Consider the following 11,949-nt stretch of genomic DNA (forward strand, 5'->3'; position numbering starts at 1 on the left):
GGAGGGGGGGACACACACACACACGCACCCTAAAATGCCCAGCTGCCTTTTAGACGGCATCACCATCCTTTAAAAAGGGGGGAGGGAGAGAAGGGAAGGAAGGAAAGAGGGAAGGAAGGGGCTGAAGGAAAAAGGGAAGGGAGGAGGGATGAAAGCAAAGGGGGAGTGGGAGAGAAGGAAGGAAGGAAAAAGGGAGGGATGGAAGGGAAGTGGGGAGGGAGGGGCTGAAGGAGAAAGAGAAGGATGGAAGGAAAGGGAGGGAGAGAAGGAAGGATGAAAAAGGGATGGAAGGGGCTAAAGGCAAAATGGAAGGATGGAAGGGAGAAAGAAGGGAAGGAAGGATAGAGAGGGAAGGGAAGGAAGGAAGGATGAAAGGAAAGGGAGGGAGGGAGAGAAGGAAGGAAGGAAAGGGACGGAAGGGGCTAAAGGAAAAAGGGGAGGAAGGTTGGAAGTAGGGAGGGAGGGAGGGAAGGAATGAAGCAGGAACAGAGGGAGGGAGGGGGGAGAAAAAGAAAGAAAGAAAAAGGCAGACAGACAGACGACCCGCAGCAGCAGCAGCAATCGCCCCCCCCCCCAGCCCCTGCCAGTTGCCCCCCAAGAGTCCAGGGCGGCGGAGGGGGAGGCGAGGAGGGCGTGGCTGTAATTTGCCCTCCCCCTGCTTCTCCCCCCCCCTTGGGCGCATGCGCGCTCCCGGCCGCTCCTCCCGGCGCCGGCTCTCATTGTTGGGCACCGGGTGACGCGCGGGCGTCGCGGGGCGAGGCTCGGACGCCTGGTGGGTGCGGGGCAGCTGGCTGGGCTCCCCTCCTCCTTCTCCTCCTTCCTTCCTTCCCTCCCTCTCTCTCTCTCTCTCTCTCTCTCCTCCTCCTTCCTTGGATGGGCTTGCAAACAAAAGAGGGGGGCTGGGCGAAGGGGCTGGGGCGCGCGCAAAGGCGGGCGGCGGCTGGGGGCGGTGCGCAGCCCCCCAAAAGCCGGGGGTCCCAGGCTGGGGGGCCAGCAGGAGGAAGAGGAGGAGGAGGAGGAGGGAGAGGGAGGAGGGGGTCGGGGGCCTGCCATGCCCAGCGCCCTCTACCAGCTGGAGGGGGGGCCCGGCACCTGCTGCCCCCCTCCCGGCTTGGGCAGCCTGCTGCTGAACCCCCAGATCCTGCCCCCCGCTTGCTTCGACCCCAACAGCATCCTCCTCCCCAAGGGAGACCTCTCAGAGCATCCTTCCTCTCCTCCTGCGACGGAGGACCACCAGAGGGATGAGGATGAAGATGATGGAGAAGAAGAAGAAGACCCCTCCGCCGCTCTCCGCTTCGCCCTGGACCAGCTCTCCATCTTGGGCTTGGCTAAGGAGGAGGAGGAGGAAGCGGCTAGAGGAAAGGCGGAGGAGGAGGGTAGAGGAGGAGAAGAGGAGGAGGATGCGGCGGCGCAGCAGCAACATCAGCACCAGGAGAAGGATGGAGACCATGGACCGCTTCTGGAAGAGGCAGAGGGGCTGGACCGCTTTGCCTATGCCGGAGGAGCAGGAGGAGCGGCGGCGGCGGCTCTGCCCCTCCTGGGCCCCGAAGGCAGCAGCGCCCCGCCACTCCCCGAGATCTTCGGGGCCTTCCCGGCCCACTTGGGGGCCCCCCACGCCCCGCAGCCCCCCCTGCTGGCCGGGCAGCACCTGGGCAGCATCGGAAGCCGCAAGAGGAGCGTCAACATGACCGAGTGCGTCTCAGTGCCCAGCTCAGAACATGTGGCCGAAATTGTGGGCAGGCAAGGTAAGCCATAAAAGCTGCAAGTAATGGGGAACCCCTGGGGTGGGTGTTGTGGGGGGGGGGAGCACTGGTTTGCTTTGCCCACCTTGGAACAGGAGCCCAGCAGGTGAGGAGCCGTGACAGGGAGACCCTTTCCGAAATGCGCAAATAATAATTTTACTATTTATACCCCACTTGCATTGCCAAGACACCCACTTAGTAAAACTCACTTGTGAGTTTCCTTTGGGGGGAGTGGTCATTATTATTTTTTTTGCATGGGGGTGGCCTGTGTTTTCAGTGCGGCCTGCCCCCCTCTCTCTCCCCTTAACTTTCTTTTAACCAAGAAATAAAATGGGCGTCTTCTAGGCAGCGCCTTACGAAGAAAAATCCCAAAGTTAGAGCCATTTCTCTCTCTCTTAGAAATGGGATTTTCGTGGAGGGAGGGTGGAATTAGAGGACAGGCATGCTTGCAGGGGGGGGGCATATTGGTAGCTAAGCTAGAGGACACCCCTCCTCCAAAAAAATGGTCTAACATAAATATATGTTTACCGTTTTTCAACGTGGGATGGAAATTGAGAGGGGGGGAGTTTACCTCTCTGTGACTTCCTCCCCCCCCCAAAAAAAATACACCCACCAAATTGCTTACCACCTGAGTTTATAAAGGCAGCCCTGTAGAGCTTTTTCTCGCAGATTTTAAGGCCTCAAAAGATTCCCCCAAGCCATGAACTGCCTTAAACTCTAGGCCTATCCCATTTCTGCTTTGGGGTGACTGGGGGGTGGGAAACCCCACACAAACCCCAAATCCTTTTGTTCTTCTGTATCCTAGGAACAGCGAGAAGGGAAGGGAAGGAAGTTTGGGGAGCGCTTGACTTTTTCCCCATCCCAAAGCGAAATAAATCAGTGTCTGTTTTTATATCTGTTCAGACCTGCCCTCGCTTTTATAAAAAGGAAAGACACAGAAAGAGAGATTTGGGCAAGAGATTTTTTATATTGGAAGGGGGGAGGCTGGAATCCCTCCTCTCTGGGAGACCCATGTCAGCCTGTGTGCAAGGTTTGCCTCCCAGGTAAAACTGTCGAACCTTTTGAACCTTCCACTGAAATTAAAATTAAAATAAAAAAGGGTTGCATCTGATCGAGCTCTGCTCAGGGTCGATGGGCCTAGAACGAACGGGCCTGGATTTCAGTGGGCTTACTCTGAGTAGGACTAACTTTGCCATCGGTCATTTCCCCACCCCCCCAAAGAAACCCTCCCAAAATTCTTGATGGACCTTGGTGTTGCCATTTGCGTCTTTATCTTGTGTTTTGACTTCCAAACTTCACCTTTTCAAATTGAAAGCCCTCTCTTTTTTAAAAAACAAACCCTGGTGTGTCTTTGATTCCCTGCTTGGAAAAGTAAGATAGATTTTTTTAAAACGGCCTAGAAAGGGGAGTAGGTTGAATATTAAACCACCGCCCCTTTGCTTTTTGCAAAAATAAAATACGGATGAAAGCAAACCTAGTTTTAAAGCATATGTTTAGGGTTTGCAAAAAAAACACACCCCAAAATGGAACAGTATTGCACCCTTCCTGCTTTAAGCGTGGAACCGGTTGTGACGTGCAATTCCACACACACACACACACACACACCCAGCATTTTCCCAAATCTCTATATATCTAAGGCTGGGCTTCCCATATGCTACAACCTTCCTTGCCTTGTTCCTTCAGCTCCTGTGCAATCTTCCTGAATTCCCAACTTCTCGCTTTGGGGTTTTGCTTGGCTGTTTTTACATTTTCTTATTTTCCCCCTAATGTGTTTTTTTTGGGGGGGATGTGCATCTCTCAACACGCCCCCCTCCCCTTTGTTTAATCTTCGCTTTGTTCCCTTTGTGAGAGGTGCACGCTGTCTCGAAAGCAGTGACATCACGCTCCCTGCTTCCGATTGGACCGCTCCGGGAGCACACACCCCCTTTCCCCGCCCCCTAGGCCATGCCCATCTTAAATTTAGACTATGTCCAGCTTCAATTTTTTTGCACAGAAGAGGAGGGTGGGGAAATGCATTGGGTTCAGTACCAGATTTACATATAAGCTAAACAAGCTCTAGCTTAGAGCCCCACTCTCTTGGGGGGGGGCAAAAAAATTGAAGGGAAAAAAACACCTGGATGTACATTTCCAAAATATAAGATAAAAAGCAAATAAAGTAAAACCTTCATACAGCAACAGTGTTTTGTGTTGTGTAGGCTCCTGTGAGGTCAGTATTATTATTATTTCATGTTATAGCAAGTTTCCAGAGACTAGATGATGAGTCCTTTGTAAACCGTGTTTCTAAAGGAACTTTTGTTCTTGCCAAATGCCAAATGTGTTTGCATTATTAAGCTTGTCGTGGATAAAAAAAAAATCATTTTAAGTTAGAGCTTAATGATTTTTTCACTCTTAATATACTTCTTCTTAATTGTATTTCAGTTCAACCATTACTTTGATAAAATACATATTTTGTTACGTGCAAATGGCTTGAGATACCTATGAGGTCCATAAATGACCATATAGCATATATTCAACACACAAAAAACAGCGACAATTTGTTGTTGACAAAGGACAGCTGGACATAGAAAGGGCCCCATTACCTTCAGGAGCTGAGGGCCTCATCAAACCTAAATCCGGCCCTAGCCGCAGTAGTGACATACATAAATAACCATTTTTTGACACCTGGGTATTTCGGTCTGAATTATCCCCAATCAAAAAGGACGCTGGTTTTCTTTCTTTCTTTTTTTCAAAATTTTTTATTGATTTTCCAAAATTTTTAAAACAAACAAGCATAAATCTTATCTATACTTAATCCAATCTTCATAACATTGTTAGGTGACTTCCTCTAATCCCCCTGGCTGAATTTCAGTGTAACAGTTTTCCAAAACTAAATCTCTCATAAAATTTAACTTAATCAGTTAACATCATTCTTTTTTTAGATTTTGACTTTAAACATATTATTCTCTAACATCACCTGTTTAAATCCTAAGCCTAGCTGATATTTGCAAGTGTTCCCAGTTAAGTTATCTTAGCATATTTAACTAAATAGTCTTTGAATTTCATCCATTCCTCCTGGTACTCCTCCTCCTCCTCCTGGTTGCGGACTCTTCCGAAAAGTCCATCATCTTCATCTGCCATTCCTCCACTGTTGGGACTTCTTGCAATTTCCAATTCTTAGCTAACAAAATTCTAGCTGCAGTTGTAGCACACAAAAACAATCTGACATCTTTAAGGACGCTGGTTTTCTTGGGAAAGTACCATATTTTTTTCTCTATAACACGCACCTTTTCCCTCCTAAAAGGGGGAAATGTGTGTGCGTCTTATGGAGCGAATGCAGGCTGCGCAGCTATCCCAGAAGCCAGAACAGCAAGAGGGATTGCCGCTTTCGCTGCGCAGAGATCCCTCTTGCTGTTCTGGCTTCTGAGATTCAGAATATTTTTTTTCTTGTTTTCCTCCTCCAAAAACTAGGTGCATCCTATGGTTTGGTGCGTCTTATAGAGCGAAAAATACGGTGCTGTTGAACGTTTATTTCGACCGAGAGCTAACATTTCGACCGTTTCTCTTCCGCCCGGCTCCAGGGTGCAAGATCAAAGCCTTGCGGGCAAAAACCAACACCTATATCAAGACCCCGGTGCGAGGCGAGGAGCCGGTCTTCATCGTGACGGGGAGGAAAGAGGACGTCGAAATGGCCAAGCGCGAGATCCTCTCGGCCGCCGAGCATTTCTCCATGATCCGAGCCACGCGGAACAAAGCCAGCGGCACGGGGGGCTCGATCCTCGGCCCTCTGAACCTCCCAGGGCAGACGACCATCCAGGTCCGCGTCCCGTACCGAGTGGTGGGCCTGGTTGTGGGCCCCAAAGGCGCCACCATCAAACGCATCCAGCAGCAGACGCACACGTACATCGTCACCCCCAGCCGAGACAAGGAGCCCGTCTTCGAGGTGACCGGCATGCCTGAGAACGTCGACCGGGCGCGGGAGGAAATCGAGGCACACATCACCATGCGCACCGGCTCCTTCGTCGACGTCAACGCCGACAACGACTTCCACTCCAACGGCACCGACGTCTGCCTGGACCTCCTGTCTGGCGGACCCTCCAGCCTCTGGTCCAAAGCCCCCAATCCGGCCCGCCGCGCCCTGCCTGGCCTCCGCAGCGATGCTTCCCCGGCGGAGACCTATTTCGGCGGCCCCGTTCCCGACGGAGCGCCCAGCAGCCCGTTCGGCGGCGGCTCTGGCGGCTTCCCCTTCAGCGACGCTCTGGGCTCGGACGACGGCGACTTTGCCTTCGACTTCCTCCCCTTGGAGCTGGCGGCGCCGGCCCACATCTGGTCTCCGTTTGAGCCCCCCGCCGACCCACTCCAGGCCTTCAGCCGATCTTCCTCCTCCTCGCACAGCGGCGCTTCGCAACGGCGCAAGAGCACGCCACGGCACTCGCCCACCTTCCCAGAGGCCGCGGCGGCCCTGGAGCACCCGCTGGCCCGCCGGATCCCGAGCGATCCGGTCAGTGCCGTCCCGTGGCTGCCACCACAGGGATCCCTCTCGTCCTTCTCCAACAGCACCGGCTACTCGTCGTCATCATCGCTGCCCGGGAGCCTCTCGGCCGCGTCGGGTTCCCCCACCGACTCCACCGGTTCCGAGGGCCCCCGCAAAGCTTCCCGCGAGTGCATGGTCTGTTTCGAGAGTGAGGTGATCGCCGCGTTGGTGCCCTGCGGCCACAACCTCTTCTGCATGGAGTGTGCCATGCGCATCTGCGGCCGCTCCGACCCCGAGTGCCCGGCCTGCCATACACCTGCCACGCAAGCCATCCACATTTTCTCATAGGTGCGGCGGGTTCCCAGGGGTCCGGCGGCCCCGTTTTCCCACCCCACTTTACAAAAACACGGCCGGCTTTTTGCGAACTTCAAAACTGTTTCTATCAACCTTTTTTTTATATAAAAAAGCACACACAAACACGGTGGTTTGCGGCGGGGAGGGAGAGGGGCGCCCCAAATGCAACCGTAAGTTACGCCTTCGCTGCGTAATAAACGAGATTTGGAGGCGGGCGGGAGGGGAATGAAATGAATTTGGGGGAGCGGGAGGGTGGGGATGGAAGCGCCGCGCCGATTTCAAGAGTTGGGCCGACGGAAATATATTTTAAAACAATATTGTTTACAGGATAGCTTTAACTCAATCCGGGCGCAACCTTTTCCTCCAAATAGCAGTATTTTCGTTCTCTCTTTTTTTACGAACACTAACGCACCGAGCGAAAACCGAGGTCCGCATGCACTATGAAAGGGGCCACGGATGATGTTCTTTAATCGAGAACACAGTCTATTAATATTTTTGCATATACATTTTTTGGGGGGGGGGTCTGCGGTTCTGGGTTTGTGGATTGCATTCGGCTCAGTTCTGCAGAACCTCTGTCAACGGGCCAAATCCACAACCATGCATTTAAAGCAGAACGGCGCCACTTTTAACAGTCCTGAGGATTCCGGGAAGTATAGTTTTACAGCGCTGAGAGTTGCTAGGAGACACGCACCCCGTTGCCCTCTAGGCGCTACAGTTCCCAAAGTAGTTTGGCAACCAGCCTCTCTTCCCAGGGAACTCTGGGAATTGTAGTTTTTTCCAAAGGGGGCCAGGGGGTCGCCTCACCACTCTCAGCGCCCTGAACAAACTACGCTTCCCAGGACTTTGTGGTGCCACAAAGGCAGCTGTTATTCATGTTCCCGGGCTGACGTTGGCCATGCCCACGGATTGCAATGGGTCTACTCTGTGTAAATGCCTGATCCAGCCCGATGTCTCTACCTTCCTTAGCTGTACGCAGAGTAAACCCGTTCAGTGGGTTTAAATTGCATCAAAACGTTGGTTTTTTGCAATGAGTCTTCTCCAGTTATAGCTAACATTAGAGCTCAGACATATTTAGGTGGACATACTGTATTTTTTGCTCTATAAGACTCACTTTTCCCCTCCTAAAAAGTAAGGGGAGATGTGTGTGCGTCTTATGGAGCGAATGCAGGCTGCGCAGCTATCCCAGAAGCCAGAACAGCAAGAGGGATTGCTGCTTTCGCTGCGCAGCGATCCCTCTTGCTGTTCTGGCTTCTGGGATTCAGAATATTTTTTTTATTGTTTTCCTCCTCCAAAAACTAGGTGCGTCTTGTGGTCTGGTGCGTCTTATAGAGCAAAAAATACGGTGCATATATAGTTTTTGTTGGTAAGACAAATAAAAACCCGCTGTCCCCCCTCCAAAAAATCTATGCGAAGAGAAGTGGGGGGGGTCATTTGGGGGGATCACCGCGATCAGAAAAGATGGGGCGAATCTATGGGGGGGAATCGAACATTATGGCAATTTAAGTCACAAGTACGCACACACAGAAAGGAAAATTTGCCTGTATGAGTCCATTAATTTCAATGGGCCTACTCAAGAGTAGGGGCTTGGTTACACCCCATTATCTCTCGTTTTTTCTTTTTCTCGGCCTGGGTTTTGTTTTGTTTTTTTTAAAAAGAAAACTTTTATTTTTTACTTCTGTGTATATGTAGGGAATTTCTAGGGGAGAATAATTTACTTTATTGAATAAATTTTAAGAACTAAAATATATTTTATTTTTTAAAGAAGGGGGGAGGAGGGAGGGGGGCTGGGACAGGGGCCGGAGCTTTAACCCGACCGCGGCTAAAGTTCTTCTCATATATATATTTGGTGATCTCACTTGCTGATTGTATGCAGAGATTTATTTTTTTGAACTTTCAGAGCCTTCTTAATAATAAGAATAAAACAATAAGAAAAATAAAGACTTTTTTGCTACCGATGAAGCACTTGCGCCGTGCAGCAGGGGGGGTCTGGGCATTATTGTGGGGAAACTTTCAAAGTTTAAGCATGTATTGTGCCTTACAACGGATTCTGGAGGGAACATCCTAGACCTAAGCATTCCTGGGGGCCACATGTCTGGCCCTGGGAACTCTTGTCAAGCCGCATTGCCAAAATTAAAAAATGCACCTGGGTCCTTTGGTAAGTTGGCAACCCGAATAAGCAGAGGCGCTGCGGCCAATGTGTGCATTTGGCAACCTCAGAAGCTAACGTCCGTTAGAGACATTTACGCTTATGAGATATTCATATACGATACAGTGGTACCTTGGTTCTCAAACTTAATCCGTTCCGGAAATTCCGTTCCAAAAGCAAGGCCCGCTTTCCCATAGAAAGCAATGCAAAACGGATTAACCCGTTCCAGACTTTTAAGAACAACCCCTAAAACAGCCATTTAATGTGAATTTTGCTAACGAGACCATCGATCCATAAAATGAAAGCAATAATCAATGCGCTGTACTATAAAATAAATAGGACATTATTGTAGATGATAAAAATTAAAATATATTTTTTTCTTACTGCACTGATGATAGTCATTGTTTGGATGGGGGGCTTTTATCCATTTCCGCTGTCACACAATCAATCAATCCATCCATCGGTAGCTGAACTGGGTTCCACACAGTCACAAAAACAAATGAACCGAAAAAGCCTCAAAAACAAAAATGCAAAATAAATAGCGAAAACAAAAGCGCCAAACTTATTCCATTCCGGAAGTCCGTTTGACTTCTGAAATGTTCGGAAACTGAGCCGCGGCTTCTGATTGGCGCAGGCACCCCGGAAACAATAGCTGACAGCTGCGTCGGACGTCCGGCTTCCAAAAAACATTCGAAAACCGGAACACTCACTTCTGGGTTTTTGGCGTTTTGGAAACAAGGTCCCATTGTACTTTTAAAACATGTTTCGAGCTTTAAATTCTAATCGCCCCCTCGCTGACTTTCCTATGGGCAGCGAGTCTCAGCATCCCAGTTTTAAGAAACTTTCCGTCCCCACAAATCGAAGCACATAACTCATAAATCGCCGGCGGCGACCCAGGCAACTGGGCAGACCTCGCAGGGTCGCCGGAAAGAGAAACATTCACAGAACCTTGAACGAACCTTAGAATCAAATGACGTGAAACAAATTCTAGATTCAGGTAGGTAGCCGTGTTGGTCTGACACAGTCGAAACATATTAAAAAATTAACATGTCCAGTAGCACCTTAGAGACCAACTAAGTTTGTTCTTGATATAACCTTTTGTGTGCATGCACGAAATCTGAAGAAGTGAAACAAATTTGTTTTTCATTTCCGCTTGGATGCAAAACACACAGACACACAAAAGACCTCGGAGCAGTTTGACGAAAAGATAAAAACAAGGAAAAAACGACAATTCTACTTTAAAACCGTCGGGATATTTCGTACTCTCGTTTCTTGGAGATTGTTGATAATGGGTGTTTTGGCTGAGATTCCTGCCTCGCAGGGGGTTCAGCTGGATGATCTCAGGGGGTCCCACCCGACTGCGATTCCTCAATATCCATTGCCGATAAACAAAGCACCGACAGGGCAAAGGTATTCTCGCCTGCTCCGCACCTGTGGGCCAAAGGAGGTGGGTTTGTTCCCCTATCTTAAATAGATGCCGAAAATCTAAGAGATTCCCAATACCAGCAGGGAGTTCCAAAGGTTATGCTGGGTAGTCTGAGAGTCTTCTAAATGATTTTAATCGGTTTATAATCACTTCGTACTCTCTTATTTTGTCTCTTTGGCTTGACTGAACCTATTGACTTCCCTCCCTCCTGTCCGACGGTTTGCAAAATTACGGTAAACTTTGCATCTTTGCATTTCGCTTCATTTCCTGTCCTTGTTATATCCTTACCTAAAACATTATATCTCCTTCATGGATCAATGGGATCATTGGGTTCCATGATCACTGCAGATGGTGAGAGCAGCCACGAAATTAAAAGATGCCTGCTTCTTGGGAGAAAAGCAATGACAAACCTAGACAGCATCTTAAAAAGCAGAGATATAACCTTGCCGACAAAGGTCCGTATAGTTAAAGCCATGGTTTTCCCAGTAGTGATGTATGGAAGTGAGAGCTGGACCATAAAGAAGGCTGATCGCCAAAGAATGGATGCTTTTGAATTCTGGTGCTGGAGGAGACTCTTGAGAGTCCCATGGACTGCAAGAAGATCAAACTTCTCCATTCGGAAGGAAATCATCCCTGAGTGCTCACTGGAAGGACAGATCCTGAAGCTGAGGCTCCAAGACTTTGGCCACCTCATGAGAAGAGAAGACTCCCTGGAAAAGACCCTGATGTTGTGAAAGATGGAGGACACAAGGAGAAGGGGACGAGAGAGGATGAGATGGTGGGACAGTGTTCTCGAAGCTACCAGCAGATGGCGGCAGTGGAGAATAAAAAACGTGGCTTTCGAATAAATCTGAATTTATCAGCCAGACCTGAACTTGAACCTGAACTTGATAACTCGACCTTGGCTCCTAAATTTTGCCAACAAAGTCATACAGAAAGACTCTGCATTTGCTGTCCCCTATTCCAGGTAAGACTTACCCAAATATCTTTGCCATTTAATTATTTTTATTTTTTCTTAAACTGCCTTGAGGCGTTGTTCTTGTTTTTTTACAAGCGAGTGATGCACAAATTGTACAAAATGAAATAAGAATGAGAACAGGGATAGCGGAAGACGTGATTTTTGGTTTTGACCAGTTTCTAATTTTACCGGTTTCAAATTCAGTCCTCCACACTTGGAACACAATTTCCTTTGCTTTTCCTTTCTCCCTCAAGGAAGTTTTCCAGATATCCTGAGGTTGGTATCCAGTTTTTGCACGGATGTTTCCAAAATCACTTCCCCTGGCATAATAAATTACAGAGTCGTAGAGTTGTGAGGGAACCCGGCGCTCAAATAAATTATAGAGTCGTAGAATTGGGACCCCCGTGCGGTCATCAAGCCGAACCCCATGCAAGGAAGTTACAACTTCATCACTGTACACAATGGTGAGCGTTTTGTCGGTTTCCAATGCCGTTTGTATATTTGAATATTTCTCGCTGTCCGGTTTCTGTGACCGTTCGCCAAACTTTCCAGCCGCGCCTTGTATGATCTATAATTCTGCAGCCAGGCTGTTGACTGGTTATTGTTGTTGTTGTTTAGTCGTTTAGTGGTGTCCGCCTTTTCATTACCCCCTGGACCAGAACACGCCAGGCCCTCCTGTCTTCCACTGCCTCCCGCAGTTTGGTCAAACTCATGCTGGTAGCTTTGAGAACACTGTCCCACCATCTCGTCCTCTGTTGTCCCCTTCTCCTTGTGCCCTCCATCTTTCACAACATCAGGGTCTTTTCCAGGGAGTCTTCTCTTCTCATGAGGTGGCCAAAGTCTTGGAGCCTCAGCTTCAGGATCTGTCCTTCC

The 11,949-nt window shown here is 49.3% G+C and overlaps 1 protein-coding gene across 1 annotated transcript; it reads left to right on the forward strand.

The window, feature by feature from the left end:
- Positions 1–677: 677 nt before the first annotated feature.
- MEX3D (mex-3 RNA binding family member D) lies at positions 678–6,625 on the forward strand. The gene is made up of 2 exons (XM_053372946.1): positions 678–1,745; positions 5,300–6,625. Exons 1-2 carry the CDS (start codon positions 1,052–1,054, stop codon positions 6,538–6,540), a joined length of 1,935 nt encoding a protein of 644 aa, XP_053228921.1. The 5' UTR covers positions 678–1,051; the 3' UTR covers positions 6,541–6,625.
- The last annotated feature ends 5,324 nt before the right edge of the window (positions 6,626–11,949 follow it).

Source organism: Podarcis raffonei, chromosome 18 (genome assembly GCF_027172205.1).
Source record: "Podarcis raffonei isolate rPodRaf1 chromosome 18, rPodRaf1.pri, whole genome shotgun sequence".
Taxonomy (NCBI): Eukaryota; Metazoa; Chordata; class Lepidosauria; order Squamata; family Lacertidae; genus Podarcis; species Podarcis raffonei.

Excerpts from the sequence above, each read along its gene's own strand:
- MEX3D (XM_053372946.1), top strand. The coding sequence starts at position 1,052 with ATGCCCAGCGCCCTCTACCAGCTGGAGGGGGGGCCCGGCACCTGCTGC. Across the intron at positions 1,746-5,299 it reads CGAAATTGTGGGCAGGCAAG|GGTGCAAGATCAAAGCCTTG; the intron begins GTAAGCCATAAA and ends GCCCGGCTCCAG.